Source organism: Antrostomus carolinensis, unplaced genomic scaffold (genome assembly GCF_000700745.2).
Source record: "Antrostomus carolinensis isolate BGI_N321 unplaced genomic scaffold, ASM70074v2 scaffold33943, whole genome shotgun sequence".
NCBI classification, from domain to species: Eukaryota; Metazoa; Chordata; class Aves; order Caprimulgiformes; family Caprimulgidae; genus Antrostomus; species Antrostomus carolinensis.
Genome location: NW_010303721.1, coordinates 1 through 17325, shown reverse-complemented (window position 1 = coordinate 17325; position 17325 = coordinate 1). Strand labels below are relative to the sequence as shown.

The window sequence follows — 17325 nt, the reverse complement described above, 5'->3', positions numbered from 1 at the left end:
CCCTTCGAACCCCCACCATTCTGTGATTCTGCAATCTACTTACAGAGATCTGTCTACATAAAGAGGATCTAATGCACCTACTTATAATACACAGAGGCAGTTACACAAGTATTTCAAGCCAAGTTCTCTGCAACATTACTCAAAAGTTTGTTGCATATCAAAATATCAAGTTAACCTTTAAAAAAAAAGTGTGTTTGCTATACAGTCACCCTCTGGATTACATTTCTAAGTTTTTTTTCTGTTCATACTCGTTTTCAGATAATGATTTGAAAACATCACACTCACTCTCCCATTTTTGTTCTGTTCCACGGCCTGACTACAGATACCCAAAGCCAAATGGCAGTTAACGTTATTGCTGTAAATTACACCAGGGGATTTTGAAACGATTTTATCCAAAAGGAGTAAAAAGGCCTTTATTTTCTAGAGCAACAGATGTGACATAATGAGGCTATCCAAAAACCATGAATAAGCAGCAAAAAGTGGAAATTGTTGAATTTTTTTTTCATTATTGAGACAATTTAATAGTGACAGTGACACAGAACAGCTGTTAAATACAGCTTCTACAACTCGCTATTTTCAGAATAATTGAATTTAGATTCTTTACCCTCTATCTGCTCATTATTTTTCTGCTTAGGGGACTTCAGTTCTTTCTATGTGCAAATACACAATATTATTTCATGAAATTGTAGATGTCCCCTCCCTGGAAGTGTTCAAGGCCGGGTTGGATGAGGCTTTGAGCAACCTGGTCTAGTGGGGGGTGTCCCTGCTCATGGCAGGGGGGTTGGAACTAGATGATCTTTAAGGTCCCTTCCAACCCAAACCATTCTATGATTCTGTGAAATGTTTCCTAATTAAATGGCCAAGCACAAAGAATCATATGAGAGACCTCACCCGGCTATGAGACTCAATGGGAAAACACTTTGGCTGCCTACTGTTTGTTTTGTAGAAACTCAAAATAATTTCTGTAATACAGATGTAAAATTCAAAACACTATGTATTTTAAAACTAGATATTAAGGTGAAAGAAGACCAGCTAGCGTTGGGTATGCTGGACCTTTAACACAATTTGGATGACATTGCTATTGTAAGATCTGAGTATCAAAGTAAATCAAAAGCCAAATCAGAGCCCAAAACGAGCATCTCTCAGTTCTGCCATGTTCAGAGACTGTGGAAATTTGGTATGTGAGATTGAGAGGAAAATAAACGTTCTCCAAAAATGCGACATTAAAAACCTCAAAAGTTAATTTGCAGAAAGCCATAATCAGCCTCGCAGCACTGTGCCTTTTCTCATCTTGGACTCCAGCAAGGCTCCTGAACAAGCTGCTGATGGCTGTAGTCATCAATGGCCATGAGAAACCCTCACCTGAAGTGAAAGACACATAAACCATTTGCCTTTCCCCAGCAAATTCTCTTTGGAAGAGTATTCCCTCCTGGCTGCATCTCTACTTCTTCAACCAGTTTAGTTATAGGGTGACAACCTGAATTGCTGTGACCCTTCTACCATTACAAGGAGGTTCTCCAAGAGACCACGGTAGCCCTTGGTCTTACTCCTTTATCTCCCAGCACACAGGGTTCTTTTAGCACAGTGATCCTTCTACCAGCTAGCAACTTAGTGTGTGAAAACAGTCAGCTGAATGTTCTTGCTTCAAAACAACAAACAAAAAAATGCTAGAAGCTTGAGGTATTTCAGAAAATGTACCTTTATTTATGTATTGAAAAACAGCCCAGTACTGCCCACCCCACAGCACCAGCTATCTGTAGGACACTCAGCATAGTCTGAAGCACAGACCTATTAGCTGGACGTAGCAGTGAATGGTGGGGAGGCAGGGGATACAGAGAGTGCTGAAACTGAAATATAGTCATAAGGCAACAGATGATCCAGGCTGCCTGAATCCAAGTTTGTTAGTTTCAGTCACCCTCCCTTCTTCCCAAAGACCACGTACTTCTCATTTGAAGACTGAAATAGTAATTTCATACACTGAAAGTGAAGTGATTTTAGAGCTGATTTTTGACAGAATTAGTATCTTTGCTGCAGATAATTTTCAGATAATTAATTTTCTTCTCCATGATGCTAAGAAGGTGCTTGATTCTGAAATGCTAGAAGAGTTCACCGCACGGCCATTCATAAGGCTGTTACTGAAACTTGATTCCTTGAGCCAAAGGTAAATCCTTGCTGTAGTTGATTGTACTGGAAGAGAAACAAGTATTTAGAGACCAGACTTGATCACTAAAACAGATTATGCAGTCCATTTCCCAAGTACAAGGCTTCTGATTTCTGTCATACGTATACAAAAGACTTCTGTGACCAATTTGCCCATTTAAGGTTATGCACTGATTTTACTCTGGTTTTCAATATAGTAACTACGTATGGAGGAAGACCGTACTCCCCATTATCTCCTCCTTGATAGATCAAGGAGAAAGTAACGTATCATTCTCTATTTAATCTCTGACTAGTAGAATGTCCACGCAGAAAAATCAAGGTAGGATTTCTCACATTCATAAGCCTTTGCATGAAAACCAAAGTTAGCACAGTTAAAGGCTAAGGAGGCCAGCAGAGAATCTCCTTTCAGGAGATTTACGCATGGACACCCAACACGTAGCTAAATCACCCACCACTAGCAATAGTGACCCTCTGACTGTGGTTGCTCTTCATGCATTTCCTGACAAGTTTCAGTAATTTCATTTTTAGCAGAGTTTAAAATCAGGCAAGAGAAGAAAAAAATATATTTTTTTTTTCCTTTTGAGGAACAGTGAATAAAAAAAGAGTCTTTATCTAGACCGTTTAAATAATCTTCTCCTAGGAACACAGATGTAAACTCTTGCATGAAGAAAAGGTGATTATACACGGTCATCTCACATTTAGTGAAGATCACCTCCTGCAGTCAAGGATTTATATGTTTTGAACTTTTGCACATTAATCTGTAATTTACATTTATTTGGAATTAAAAAGACCATCGTACCAAGTAGACCGTCTCATATAAAGTTTCCATGAATCACTTCCAGATTCTCTTCCCCCACCAGTGTGCTTTTCACCACCTGTAGGAAAAAGGTTATAAATGAAAGCTTGAGATTTTTTTGGAGCAGGGGAATCTGGACTAATTCCAGGTGAGACATTTTATAAAAATTCATGGGAAAAACTATGCCTTTGCCCTTGTTCTATATCTGAAATAAATACCTGAACACCCCCAGATACAAGTCACACAGTTAGCTCTCTCCTTATGCCTGATCCAAAAAATATCTGCCTGGAGCTGAAAGTCTCCTCATGCTGGCACCAGAGGACCATGTTTTAAAGATTTTTTTTTTTTTAACATGAGACAAGAGTACAAGAACTTGCTGGTTCTTGTACAGTTTAAACGGCAAGATGATTATTTCTTCTTTGCTCCCCTCACTTCCTTCCATGTACATGAAAGAGATAAATAAAGGCAAAAATGTATTTAAAGACTTTCTCACAAAAATATTTTATGCTGTAATTTTTATATACACATGCAAACATACACAAGGGAAATGCTCAAGACTTTTAATTAAAGTTGTTTTAAACAGTCTTCCACCTCACCACATCTCTAAACACATTCAGAATGTACTTCTGAATTACATTCCCTTGATGGGGTGAGGAGGGAATGATATGTGGAGTATTTAAAAATCAAATACAGGTATTTTTAAAAGCTGAAATCCAGCTACCTCTGGTCAATATCTGTTTTCTGCTAAAGTAGTGTAATTCAAAATTAACTTAATTGATGTCTTCAGATTTAAACACTTAAATGGATTTTTATCACTTTTCGAGGATTAAAACCTTGAAAAATAAGGTGAGGAGAACTAAATTATACTGGTTTTACTGTGGTATTGCTTTATTCTCTCGCAGAGTAATTAGAAAAAAATGCCCCCAACTTGAAAAAAAAAGGAAGCCTGAGGAATAATACCAAGTCTCCAGACCTGATGCTAGAGGATTTCAGCATTTAAAGGATAAAAAAAAAAAAAAAAAAAAAAGCTTAAGTAACATACCAAAAGCACCTCCAATCTCGGCCCCACTGGTTGGGATGTTGACATTCACAATGCCACAGTCAGATCCCTTTGGCCTACAAAGAAAGAGAAGACACAGTTACTCCCCAGGATCAGGAAAGGCTCCTTCCCTAAAATGAGGGCTATAAAATGCTCAACTACTATTGTGCACAGGTTTACAACAGACATGAAAGACTGATCTTAAGCTTCAAGAAGGTAGAAAAGTAATTTAAATTATACCCAAGCCAGCGGAAAATCCTTCCCAAATCCTTGGTAAAGATACTGCTGGAAAGACCTTGTTTTACTTCATTATTCCAGGCAAAAACCTCCTCTTCCTCCTAAAAGGAGCACGTATTAATGGTTAAACCATGACTGCTCAGAGCAAAGTTACAAAGAAGCACTGTGAGAAAAAAAACAACATACCACAGGCATAATACAAATATACTAAATGCCACTTGGCAAATACAGCATGCACCAAGTCAGGGACAGGATATCTCCAACACTGCACAAAACACACAACTTGCTTTTAAGCAGTTGTCATAAGTAATAAAAATGTATTCCTCTACAGACCCTCATCTTAAATCCAGTGCTTTTCACAGAAAATGCAAAAATATAGCTACACAGTGAGGTTAAGTTATTATAGCAGATACCCTATAGTGCAAAACAACAGTTACCACTTCTTCAAGTGCCAGGACAATGACATGAACATGACATACATCTGAAATCTCTCTTCTGTTAGCATCACTGACACTCGACTAATTCCCTGCTATTATTTTACCTTAAATTTCAGCACATACAGTATGGGGGCAAACGTCTCTGTGTGGACAATGGGTGCATTATGAGGAAGGCCAGTCACAATGGTTGGTTCAACATAGTTTCCAGGGCGATTTATAACCTTCAAAACACATAAAAAAAGAAACAACTGAGTAAGTTCAAACCAGCTTCCTGCTTAGTACTAGTGCATGAAGCAGAAATAGAAGATCAGGCCATCTGAGTAAATAATTTAACTTTTACTGATTTAAGTAGTTAAAATACAGAAGCATAACTTAGTCTACTAAGCAGGTAATCAAATCTCAAGGTCTATCGGCTGACATAACCCACTTCCTTTCTCCTGCTTTTAAACTGATTAGTAAGCAGATTAGAACTTTAAAGGTATTAGGAATAAAGAAGGTGTCAGAGAAAGACAAGAACTGCCAGAACATTAAGTTCACGACTATTAAACATCCCATATGGTGAAGATGTGCTCTGCTGAATCTTCAGTATTTCCTGAAGTTTGATATTGTGAATCCAGGGAGAGAAGTTGTGTGTTTGATATTCACCATTTACACTGCTGTTTGTATTTTCACCATCACCTGCCAACTAGGGAGTTGGGAAAGGAACAGCCAAAAGCTCTTAGGCATCTCTTGGAGGGGAAGGTAGCTTCTAAGTAGACCCATCTTTACCCTAAATACAGGACTGCAATTCAAACATTCTCAGATTCGCTAATTTAACATCCTGTAACAGCTAACAGGACAAACTGACATACAATCCTGGCCTCAGCCACCATGTTATTGTATTGCTTTTCCTAGAGCACTAAACGTAGCAGGGAGAATACAAGCAAGTCACCTTTCCACCATAGACCACGGAGCCACCCTGTTGTTTTGCTTGTTCTACTGCATCAAGGAACATTTTCACTGCTTCTTTCGTATGAAGAGGCCCATACAGAGTGTCAGCTAAAAAGAACCAAAGATGTATTTTCAGCAAAACTGTACATGTTTGTAAATATTCTTAACATAACATTTTGGGAGCAATTATTTAATCTGCCCAAGATGAGAAGTATTAGCTGGATTCTTCATCTCCCTTTCAGAGTCTGCATTCTAACTGAAAGCAGCTATCCCCACTCCCTGATAAACTGCTAAAATTAGATAGCTTTGATTTATAATCTATTTGGAATTTAAACAGAAAGAAACAAACAGAAACTTGTCTCCTAAACCCTTGAGTTGGAAATAGCTACTTACAATCCCACGGATCACCAATGCGGACCTGGGCATAGGCCTTAGCGAGCTTTGTCACCACCTCATCATGGATGCTTTCATGGAGGAACTAAACAAAATGCGGTAAGAAGCTTGTAAGACAGCTCAGCCTAGGTAACTTTTCCTGAAGTACTACTGCATTTTAAGGAGGGCTTAATGAAGTGTGGAGATAGTGGTGCACATATTCAACAAATCCCAAAGTTAAAAATAAACACATGAGCAAGGCCTTGAAACAGCACCAACACCATGAAATTGAGATTTAAAATCTTCACCGTGAAGATTTAAAAGAACCAAAGAAAGAAAAAACGGTTTTAGTTTTACCTCATCTCACATCAATGGTATCAGTGTGTTCTGTCAACTCTTCAGTTAGGTGTTTTAGGACAAATACTCAAGTGATTTTTTTTGCTGTAATTTGAGGGATCACTGCCCTTCCTATACACATAAAGTTAACCTGCATAAATTTTGACGAATACTTATCCAATCAACCTAACTCTGAAAAGACTATACAGACACAGGCTGACATTGTAACACTTCTAAACTTGTTGAAAATGACTGGTTAAAAATTAATAATGAAGTAAGCAACACACACACCCTTGCTTTGCTGAAATTTAAACTCTGCACCAAAATTTGTCAGAGGCACAAGCAATGTCTGGTAATGAAAACGGAGATAAATACAGGAAGTATGGTAAGTTTAGCTTTCCTGAGTTTTATCACCAAGTACGATTAGAAACACATACAAAGAAACTCTTTAGAGCTAGAATTATAGTGGAATGACAAACTACCATCTAGTTTTCCCATGATACGTATTTTTGACAAGGTACAAATGTGTTTCAAAGATTATTTGTTGCTCTCCATAATATTAGGAATTGTTAGCCATTTTCTAAGTTAATTTGGAATTAGGTTTAAATTCAGAGCTACCCAAACCAGACAATATACATCTACTCACCAGCCTTCTAGCAGTTGTGCACCTCTGACCTGCTGTTCCCACAGCAGCAAATAGAGCAGATGGGATGACAAGGTTCAGATCTGCATCTTCAAACACTTAACAAAAATTAAAACATCAGCATGTTACTGAATTAAACGGGCAGTTCACAATACAAAGATGCTAAACAATATAATAAACTGACAGTTTGTTCAAGGAGCATTAGGAATAGCTGCACTAGCACAGCATACTTCAAGATATACAGAAACACCTCAAAACTCCTACTACTTTTACACCTGGGATTAGACACGTGCAATTGGACATAACTGTAGGTCTGAACAACTGGAGAGAGCCTTTTGCAATAAATCTTGCAAAGAACCTCAGCTTCATTTTAATTCAAGACAACTACAAGCATTTTCTTGCCATTTCATCACTTTGTCCTTCTCTCACTGACAAGATGTCCAGCAGCATAAAGAAACAATGGTAAAGTGTACCCAGACAGCAAGCAAAAAAAGCTGCTAAAACACACAGGTACACAACAATGTAAAATATAAATGAGCTTAATATTCTAGATAGGCGATTATATTTGTTCATAACATGAGAAAGGTGAAAGAGAAGGCTACAACACAACAGCACAGCAACTCAGGTATTTATCTAGCTTATATTTTCTTTCTGCCACATTGCTCAGCTTCGCAGTATTTATGTTGTGTTTATCTGGGAACTATCTCACTAGGTCACCCTAAGCTACTTAAACCTGTAAAATGTGCCACTAAAATGTGTGCTTTGCTTTCAAGTATCATAACTGTCTTAAGACTTTATATTTATATACACTTATATTCTAAAATGCTAAAAATGTGGTGTTCATGAGATTAGAACTATCCTAAAAAAAATTATTTAGCATTGCCTACATCACATTACTGAAGCTTCCTGCTTCTCCCATTCCCTTCGTCACTTCCAACAGTGAACACACACAGAGAGCTTGAACTTTCATTTTTTATTTAGAACACCACCTCTCCACAATACTGAGGACAGAAAAAAAACAACATTCTACTACATACTTTTTAAACTCACAGTGTGGAAAAAAAAAAAAAAAAGGACGATTTGCTACAAACATTTGTATACTAATTTTAAAATATCATCTAAGGGGCTAAATTTCTACAGTGCATATTACCAATAATGGCATTGTTTCCTCCCAGTTCCAGCAGACTTCGACCTAATAAAAACACACAAAACAAGTTATGTTGTACACATGTATTCACTGCACCTCATTCACCGAGCTCACCTCTAACTAGAGCTAATGCTCATTAAATGCATTTTTCTGGATAGACAAGAAGTTTTAAGCATCACAATCAACTAAGCACTCTAGCCAAAGCAGAAAATTACACCGAATACTACACCTGTCACACACTGTGACTAAAGATACCTGGAGAGCACTTAGGGCAGAAGGAAGCTTAAAAAATAAGCAAAAATAGTACTGGAAAGGAAAAGATGAACACAGGGAAAGCTGCAGCATAAACAGTATGATGCAGATAAAGAAAAGGAGGAGGTGCTATGGAGATCAAAATGTATATATAAAATTTAACCAGGCTTATTTACTTCTCTGGCAACTGCCTTCTCAAATCCAAAAGGAATCACCACCTATTTCTGGATGAACCTTTGCAATCTGTTCTGATGTGGGGGTTTTTTTGCAGTTTTGTTTTGGGGTTTGGTTTTGGTTTGTTTTTTGTTTTTTTTTTTTACACACCTGTGAACTTCAAAGGTATAAAATGGGAAAATTCTCTTCACAAAGTTTTCTGTTTAAAACTAAAAAGTTAGAATCTAGCAGCTGTGCATGGACTCATGCCTGTACACTTTTAAATATTTGCAACAAAAAGAGCACCTCAAAAATAATAACTTTTCTCCTCTATTTATAAGGAGTAAAAGGCAAGGGGACATTTCTCCGTTAACACATTGCCAAAGACCACAGGGCCTGGCTGTTCATCTTGACAATCTCCATGCAATTATATCCAAGGAAACCTTCTGCAGAACTAACTGTAGGACCATGGATTTGTGGATACCCTGGAAAAAGCACTGAGTCGTGACAGAAATAACTGAAAAATGCAGTATCTAATGCTAAGCAGTTTCAACATCCTATTTCCACTAAGTTTAAAAAAAAAAAAACAACAAAAAAGAAACCCACAAAAGGTAAGGGAAACAAGCTGTTATTTTAAAATCCTATGGGGCTCCCCTGACTTTCCCAACCATGGAAAGAAATTAAGAGGTGGAGACCATATGCACTCACCAAATCTCTCCTGAACCATGAGTGCTACCTGCTTGCCCACTTTTGTGCTGCCAGTGAAGGACAAGAGGTCCATTCTCTCATCTGTCGCCATGGCCGTCCTGCACAACAGGAGACATACCACCACGTTTGACAGAAGAGCAGACAGCTGGAAAAGCTGCTTGAACCTTCCATATAAATCAGCTTCAACCAGGGAGATCTTTTAAAGTTGGAGCCACTTATTTGAAAGAAGTGACTGAGCAGATAGCAGAAAAGCTGCTGCTTAGTCAGAATAAAAGAGGAACATGGCTGTTTCCCTCCCCCTTTCCAGACCATAAGAGGATGAAATGTACTAATTTTGAAATTCAATCCAAAGCACACAGTGAGATCAGCTCCAAACATTACATTCCCTAAGGAAAGATGAATACCTACGACTTTTTTAAATGCTTATCATCTGTTTTGTCTTCTTTTGAAGTGCTCATAAAGATACATCTGAATATACAGATGTACTGGGAATTTCCACATTATAATAATCAAACAAAACAATTTGATTTGTACAGCTTCCAAGCACAGATCTGCATCTATGAGCAAGTGCAGAGTCCTACGTGAGCACTGAAAACAGTATTCTCTTCCACACGTGGTCCAAAAGGCCAACGGACTAGAAACTGAAAGCTTACGAACATGATGAGTGGAATTTAGTATTAGCTGTATTCTTTGGGTGTAAGCATATACAGAAGTAGAATATAAACTTTGTCAGGTCTCTTTATTAAATATCTGGTAAGTGATTTGTTAGCAGCTGATCTCACAACAGCAAGTAGAAATAACCATTATTTTTAGAGCAGAGCTTCAGACCAGTTGATAAAAATTATGGGAACAGGTACATGAATGTACTGGGAACTCTTGGAAATAAGAACAACTTTACAAGAAGTACCTCAAAGAATATTCTTTAACCTCTATACATTTTCACAAAACACAAGAAATGTTACCTACCCAATGTCTGCTCCACCACAAACCAGAGAGCAGACTGCTCCAGGCACTTTGTTATCCTCTAAGACTTTGGCAATTATCCTAGAATCAAAGATGTAAAACTTCAGAGACTTTTGACAGGTGCACACAGTAGGAAATGAACCATTAAAACAGTCTGACCATGCACATGAAGAAGCTAGAGATTTTTAAAAAGCAGCCGTCTTGCAGTTAATTGACATGTAGATTGTACAATACATAACACACTTCTCTCACCAAGGTTTGGTGTTACAGTCGCAGCTCGCACGTAAGTAAGACTCTCAAATGTATTCATTATGTGCCCACACAACTGGCACAGACAAGAATTAGATCAGTGTGTAAAAACCTTGGCTGTATAGTCTTTCACCGTTAGATAGAGGCATTTATGTAACTCCATGGAGTTACATAAAATACTCATAAGTAGTCTGGGGCCATTGTAATCAGGAGTTAATATTAAAGCTGCAAGACTTACTACTTAGTTATTTTAAAGAGGCCTATTTATATTTAGCATTTAAAAATAGACATTATTCGTAGTACACAACAGGCAAGTATTTAAAAGGCTAATATAGTAACTATAGTAAGCAAAGTAACTAGAGTAAATATCACTATGACATTTATTATTTCTCCTTTTCAACAAAAAGTTCTCCTTTTCAACAAAAATTAGTTCTGAATCCTGGAAACACATGCTAAGGTGTTACTACGTCTGGACAATGAAGATTATGTGAAGGCATCTTCAGGATATAGGTCTACACAGCCAGCCAGAAGAATTTGCCAAGAAACTGTGTGCTGATGTTGGGCTGAGACTCCCAAAAAATTGGATGATTCTGAAACATGAGTGTGTCACTGAGAGAAGCTGAATTTTGTGAGCAATTCATCTTCTACATAGCTAAACCTACACTAGCGGAAGCACAGCCCTGGTCCCAGAAAAAAAATGGCTGACAGCATAGGTAACATTCTATATATACTGTTACTCACTAGGTAACAAAGGCAAAGCAGTTTTTCTGACAACTAAGCACTATTTCAAATAGAAAAGAAGTTAATTAAAAAGGAAAATAGAAAGAAAGGAAATAGGAACTTACTTTGTAACAGCAACACTAACAAGGGATGTTGTAGGAGCACCCTTCCTAAAAAGAAAAATAAATAAATTTTAAAAAAGGAATGACATTCTTTTCAATTCTTCAAGAATAAGAAATAATTCAAATACATAATTTTTATGGTATCTCAAAAACAGCAGACTTTGGTGAGGCTGGTTTTCAGGTGTGTGTTAAGATAGAAACTCAAGCGTTTCTTTCCACAGCTCAGCATTCATTGCTTCTACTGAAATCCACGTGAACAAGAGCTATGCCAGACATTAGAGTGAAGCAGGTAAATAAATGAAAGTGAAGCAGGAGCAGGGAGAGGAAGTAAAGCTACTTACTTAGATTCTTAATTTTAGCTGTACCAATTCTGAAAATATTAACTGTTCACTACCACTGCTACAAGACCTCAACCTGGGTTCTTTATTCATGGGTCATTTGGTTAAGTCCTGGACAGGTCTGAACCTCAGTACCTCTTAAAAGAGGCTACCACAAAATAAAACAAAACTCTTTGACTACAAGTGAACCTAAAAATAAACAGAAATTAAGCCTACAGGAGATAGAATCAAATACACAGAAACAGCAGACATCTGATAACAATTTAATGCCTGAGATAATAACTCTCTAATTTTAAAATACTGTTAGCACATCAGAGAGCTTTATCTTACCAGAGGCAAGCGTTTCCACAGATCATTGCAATTGCGCTGTTCCACCCATAAACCGCTACGGGAAAGTTAAAGGCTGTGATGATTCCCACTAACCCAACAGGATTCCACTGCTCTATAAGGGCATGGCCAGGTCCTGAAGGCAAAGGCATAACAAACACAATTTGCAGCCACTTAATGTTTTTTTAAAACTGAAACCAAGTGAGCAAGGGTCTTAGCACCACTCCTCTGTCCATCAGAACATTAGCTTGCAGAGAGCTGCACTGTATGTGCTCTGCAGCTTACTGGAACAAGGTTAGCTAGATTGTGGAAAAACCTAATTTAACATGACAACATAAGGTTTTACTACTTTAACTATTCAGTCAACAGAATGGTGAGACAAAAAGGTCTCTCATTTTCTGAACTTCGTACGTACTTTTCCTCTAGCACCTTCATTAACAAAGAAGTCAAAGAGAATCCAATGCTTCAAAGAGTGAAGAGAAAATCTGTTGCCTCTCTTGCTATGTGTACAGAGATTTTGCTGCACTACATCACTGCATATTTAAGATACATCTCCATCTCTTCATTTCTTAAAAAAAAACAAAAACCAAACCCACAAGCCCCCAAAAAAACCTCACCAAACAAACCAAGAAACACCAACTTCCATACACACATACTTACTTTCTGAAGGCAAAATAGGTCCACCAATCATTCGGGACAAACCAACAGCGTAGTCACAGACATCAACATACTCTTGCACTTCCCCAACACCCTCGACAAAAATCTTCCCCATTTCCAAAGAGACCTGAAGAAATTAAGAGCAAGACAATTTTTTTTTTTTTTTAAATTCCCCTGCATCCCCAATACATTTTGTTTCCCACTAACGTCAAGTACATCTGTACACCAAGTAAGATCTAATACATACTTTTCCACTAGAAGAGATTCACCTCTTCCTGAATTATTCACAGCTTAAGGGAAGAACACAATAGACAACTAGACAGGAGTCACATCCTCATACAATAGGAGGAAATTAGAAGGGGAAATTAAAGAACAGACTAAATTAAAAACAATCTACTGAAAGGAGTATCCAACAGTAATAAGGTTCACAGGCTTAGATCAACGTAACAATTTCTATCAGGATGTTTGCATACGTTATGGACCAGGCATGGAATAAACTAGGAAAGAGGGATTACTCTGTTCCAGCAAAGGAAAATGGTTATTTATATTTTTCATATTACTCATTTTACAACAACTCAAAGCGAGTTTGACAGATTCCACTTTCAGACACTGCTGAAAATGTCTACACATCTTGAGTATTTTACTAACCTGGGGTGTTTAGGATTTTTTTTTTTTTTTTTGGTGGCTGAAGTCAATCCTAAAATATGTCTTTCTGTTAAAAGCATGTTAGATGGACACAACAGACATACAGGTTATCAATGAGAATAAGCTGGTATTTGAAGACATCTTCCTCCAACAGTAAGAAAATTCACTAACTTAGGAACTGAGAAGTCACTAACTTACCCCCACTTAACTTTACAGTCAGGCTCTGATATCTAGGTGCAGCTTTCATGCAGGTATCACCTACCACTTTAGACTGATGACTGTACTTTGAAAAAGCTATTATGAGAGGAATCGGGTTTGAAGGATTGCCACAAGATCTTATTCCCCATGCAAAGGTTAAAATAAAGCTGACTAAATACATTTCTAGGTATTTCTATGACACCCGTAGTCATCTTGAGACAGAAGGAATAGCCCCTATCTGTGACCAGAAATGGAGAGGCATCAGACATATTTACTAAGAAACACAGCAATGAGTCTGTGAGTGCAATAGAGATACATCTTGGTACTTGACAAGAACACTGTGAGATGAGGCTGGAAATTTCCAACAGTGTATGAGGAGGTGAGCTGCAATACTGTCCCCTTTCACAAATCCTAAAGCCAGGAAAATTCCTAAAAACAACCTGGATATCTACTGCACAGCTTTCACCCTGAAGTTCATCCCTCATCCCAGAAGGGCTGAACAGAGTTATTATACATTTGGCAAACTAGAAAAATGCTCTGGCAATATGCACTGAGTTTTGTCCAAGGAACATACAGCAAACATCTGTCTGTCCATACTCACCAGGGAAGCTTTGTTTTTGACTACAAAAGTACACTAGCACTCTAATTCCACCACAGAAACTCTGCTGAGGAGATAACATCAAGGGAAACAGCAGAACAAAGTTTTGTAGGTTAACAGCATGGGCTTGACTACACATGGAGTTACTCAGTGACAGATGTTTCTGAATAGAGCACATATAGGCAAGCCATGTAAAAGGAAAGTGGCAAGTTCCCCACTTGTCTCCTTTTCCTCCCTAGCAACTAGCAAGTGTTTTAAAGGAGTGGTCCTTCAACCTTTGTCCTGCACAGCACTGCAAGCAGATCTCATTAAGACCATATCACCTTCTGAAGCCTTATACCTCCACATGACAGTTTGCAAAATCCTGCAGATCACCAGAAAGAGCTCAAGGTTAAAAGCTCTGTATTGGAGGAAGGTCTTTTTCAGGACACTTTTAGTATCAGACAGTGTCATGCTGGCCAGGCAAGAGGGAAAACAGCAGGGCAACAGTTATAACACTCCTCCCGGCCACAGTACAGGCTCAGAATGAATTACACTTTCTTTTCCCATTACATACTCATAATTTTCAGTATAGGATGACAGAATGCAATCTTACTTTCCCCACCACTGCCCCCTCTTTTCCTTTTTTAAAATTAAAATTTCTTTAGGCAAGCTAACAGAACTAATAGCATTTTAACAATTATTAAGGCTAGTATTGCAGAGTGGTATATTAAAAACCAAGAACAACAGGTTTAACACACACCCTCATCTCCTCCCCCTCCCACCACCCTGCAGAGTTAAGCTGCTTATTAAAACACCTTACCAAGCTTCCTAGAACTTTGATTTTTTGTCTCAAGGCATCACCAATCTGTCGCACTATTTCTCCACGCTTAGGTGCAGGGATCTAGTCAAAACAAAAGAAAACAAAAAAATTTGTATCAGATTGAACATCTGTGACTTCTGCTGCATACATACTGCTAGTTTTCTACCCTTGCAGTAAGAAATCACTGATTGCTAGGCTTTTTCCCCGATCTTTGCAAGACCTCATTACTCATTCATTTTTATCATGCTCACTGCTTTACAAGAAAACTGTTTTCTGCCCCACAGAGCCTGCCTGATAACACTGCACAGATTTGTGTCTGTCCACAACTTCAGTTCCACTGAATATGGCCAGAAACACTCAGATTATTAGTTCTGCTACTTCTGTTCAGCTACATCAGCCACAATGCCCCCAAACAATCAGCTGCACCTCAAGAAATAAGCATTTTTTCTAAAAGCACACTTACCTGGTTTACGAGCTTTTCAAGTGTACCTAACATCACATTTTCAAACTTTTTGTTTCAGTATGACAATGGCTGCTCACAATTATTTTGCTGACACGCACAGAAGCCTTGATCATGGAAAAATTAAACTCATATACCAAATATTAATAATTTTTTTTAATGTGGTACCAGTATGTTAGATAATCAACAGCCAGGATTGATAATAAATGACATGCATGAAACAGGAATTATAGGACTACAAACTGCTAATGAACAGGCAGCTGGAAAGACCGAAGTCACAAATACATAAACCATGCAAGCAGATCTCTCTACAGACAAAATGTTTCAGAAGTTCATTTAAAAAAACCCAAAATTCACAAACTAAAAAAACCAGCTTTGAGATGAGGCTTTAGTTCTTTTGTTCAGTTGATTCTTTGTTATCTGTTAGACTGCTTTCAGACTATTTCCAAACACATTAAGAGCTGGCATGTATTCACCAACATTATATTCATAAATTGTAAAAAAAGAACAAGTACTAACATATCCTGAGGAAGCTGTTGTGTTTGTCCTAAACTCTGTTCTCTTCAGGAACAGCTAACTACCTTGCTGGATAAAATACAGAATGCCCAATACCTTACAGAATTCAGGTTTGAGCTTGTACCAAAAAAAGTGGCAGGTAGCTATAAAAACCAAGACTGGCTTGGCCAGCAAGAGAATGGATGCTGGCTGGACATAGCTTGTACAGGGACACTGAGAACTACAACTTGCTAAGGAAAAACAGCTCAGCTATTCTCTGCCACAGCAATGTAACACTACAGTTTCAGAATAACATAGTTGTTTGGTGACATATCAGGACAGCTGGTGAACAAAAAAAAGCACACTCAAAACCAGCAGTCTTCCTCTCCTCGTGAGGACAAGATTATCAGCACAAGTTAGGCATGCAAATATTCTGCAGAGTTCTTGCAGCAGAAAGCATGCAGCAACATGACGTGAAACACACCCACAGGGATAATTTTCTCCCTACGGGGTTTCTGAACTTTAGCAAACCTGGCAACAGCTTACAGGCACAAACCTGGGTAAATGTGCCAGGCTTTTAAAAACAAACATTTTCCACAAGTCAATGTCCTCATCTTTGTACCTCAATGGTAACGTGTGCACATTGTCTGGGTTTGTTTGTTGGGTTCCTCACTGCAGATTTTTGCTCTAATGCAACATACACAATATGAACACATTTCTACACCTCCACATAACAGGTCAATTTAATGGCCTTTACCTGCCAGAGATATGTTATAAAAGATAAGTCTCTGTTAACTTACATCAGCCCAGACCTTCCATGCCTCTTTAGCCTTCTTTACTGTTTCTTCATAATCCTCCAAACTAGCCTACATGAAGAAGCATGTCAAAGAAAAAGTCAGGAAAACCAAAACCCCAAAACAAATGCCACAAAAAAGCTTCTGCATCCAACTCAAGACATTTCTAGCAGACAGTACTGCACTACAAAATACCACTTTCACAGGAAGTTTATATCCTGCCATGGCTGGGTCCCAATATGCCATGTTGAGTTGCCCGAAGTTACTGTTGAGGAAAAGCATAAGCACTGCCTGAACAAAAAAGAAGTTAGCAGAAATGTTCCTTTATATGACAAAGGATGCTCCATAAAGAATAGTTATAAGGGAGGCATTCATCATATATTCATATATCTCCTTTTATCTTAGCTACTACTACTATTAACAATATTAAACAAAGGCTGTGGGGACTGTCCTACTCCACCAGCCTCACTGGACATCAAGGGCTAATGGAATCCTAACGAACAAAAGAAGCAGGCTAGTGCCATAGCACTATTCTCACACTAAACACCTTCAGAAATTTACCACGTGAATGCCACGTTGCTCCCCGCCGTACCTCCCCCTGGCCCCCCCGAACAGCCGCAACCCGCCCCTCCTCTGCAACTCCTTCTGTAAACGAACGGCAGCGGGCAGGAGACGCCCGTAGTCCCAACACCACTTGCAAGGAGGGGAGGGGGGCAGGTGAACAGCCCGTTTTTCTACCCAGAGGAG

At 38.4% G+C, this 17325-nt stretch overlaps 1 protein-coding gene across 1 annotated transcript; it reads right to left on the bottom strand.

Annotated features, from left to right (window-relative positions):
* Nucleotides 1-1875: 1875 nt before the first annotated feature.
* Nucleotides 1876-16869, bottom strand: ALDH7A1 (aldehyde dehydrogenase 7 family member A1; the record flags this gene model as incomplete). Its single annotated transcript, XM_029084073.1, has 17 exons — nucleotides 1876-2187; nucleotides 2960-3035; nucleotides 3999-4072; nucleotides 4236-4333; nucleotides 4774-4890; nucleotides 5601-5707; nucleotides 5993-6077; nucleotides 6954-7048; nucleotides 8101-8142; nucleotides 9211-9308; nucleotides 10177-10254; nucleotides 11268-11312; nucleotides 11933-12065; nucleotides 12590-12713; nucleotides 14830-14910; nucleotides 16585-16650; nucleotides 16774-16869. Coding segments are annotated over 17 exons (1470 nt in total), but the record flags the coding sequence as incomplete, so codon positions are not given.
* Nucleotides 16870-17325: the final 456 nt, after the last annotated feature.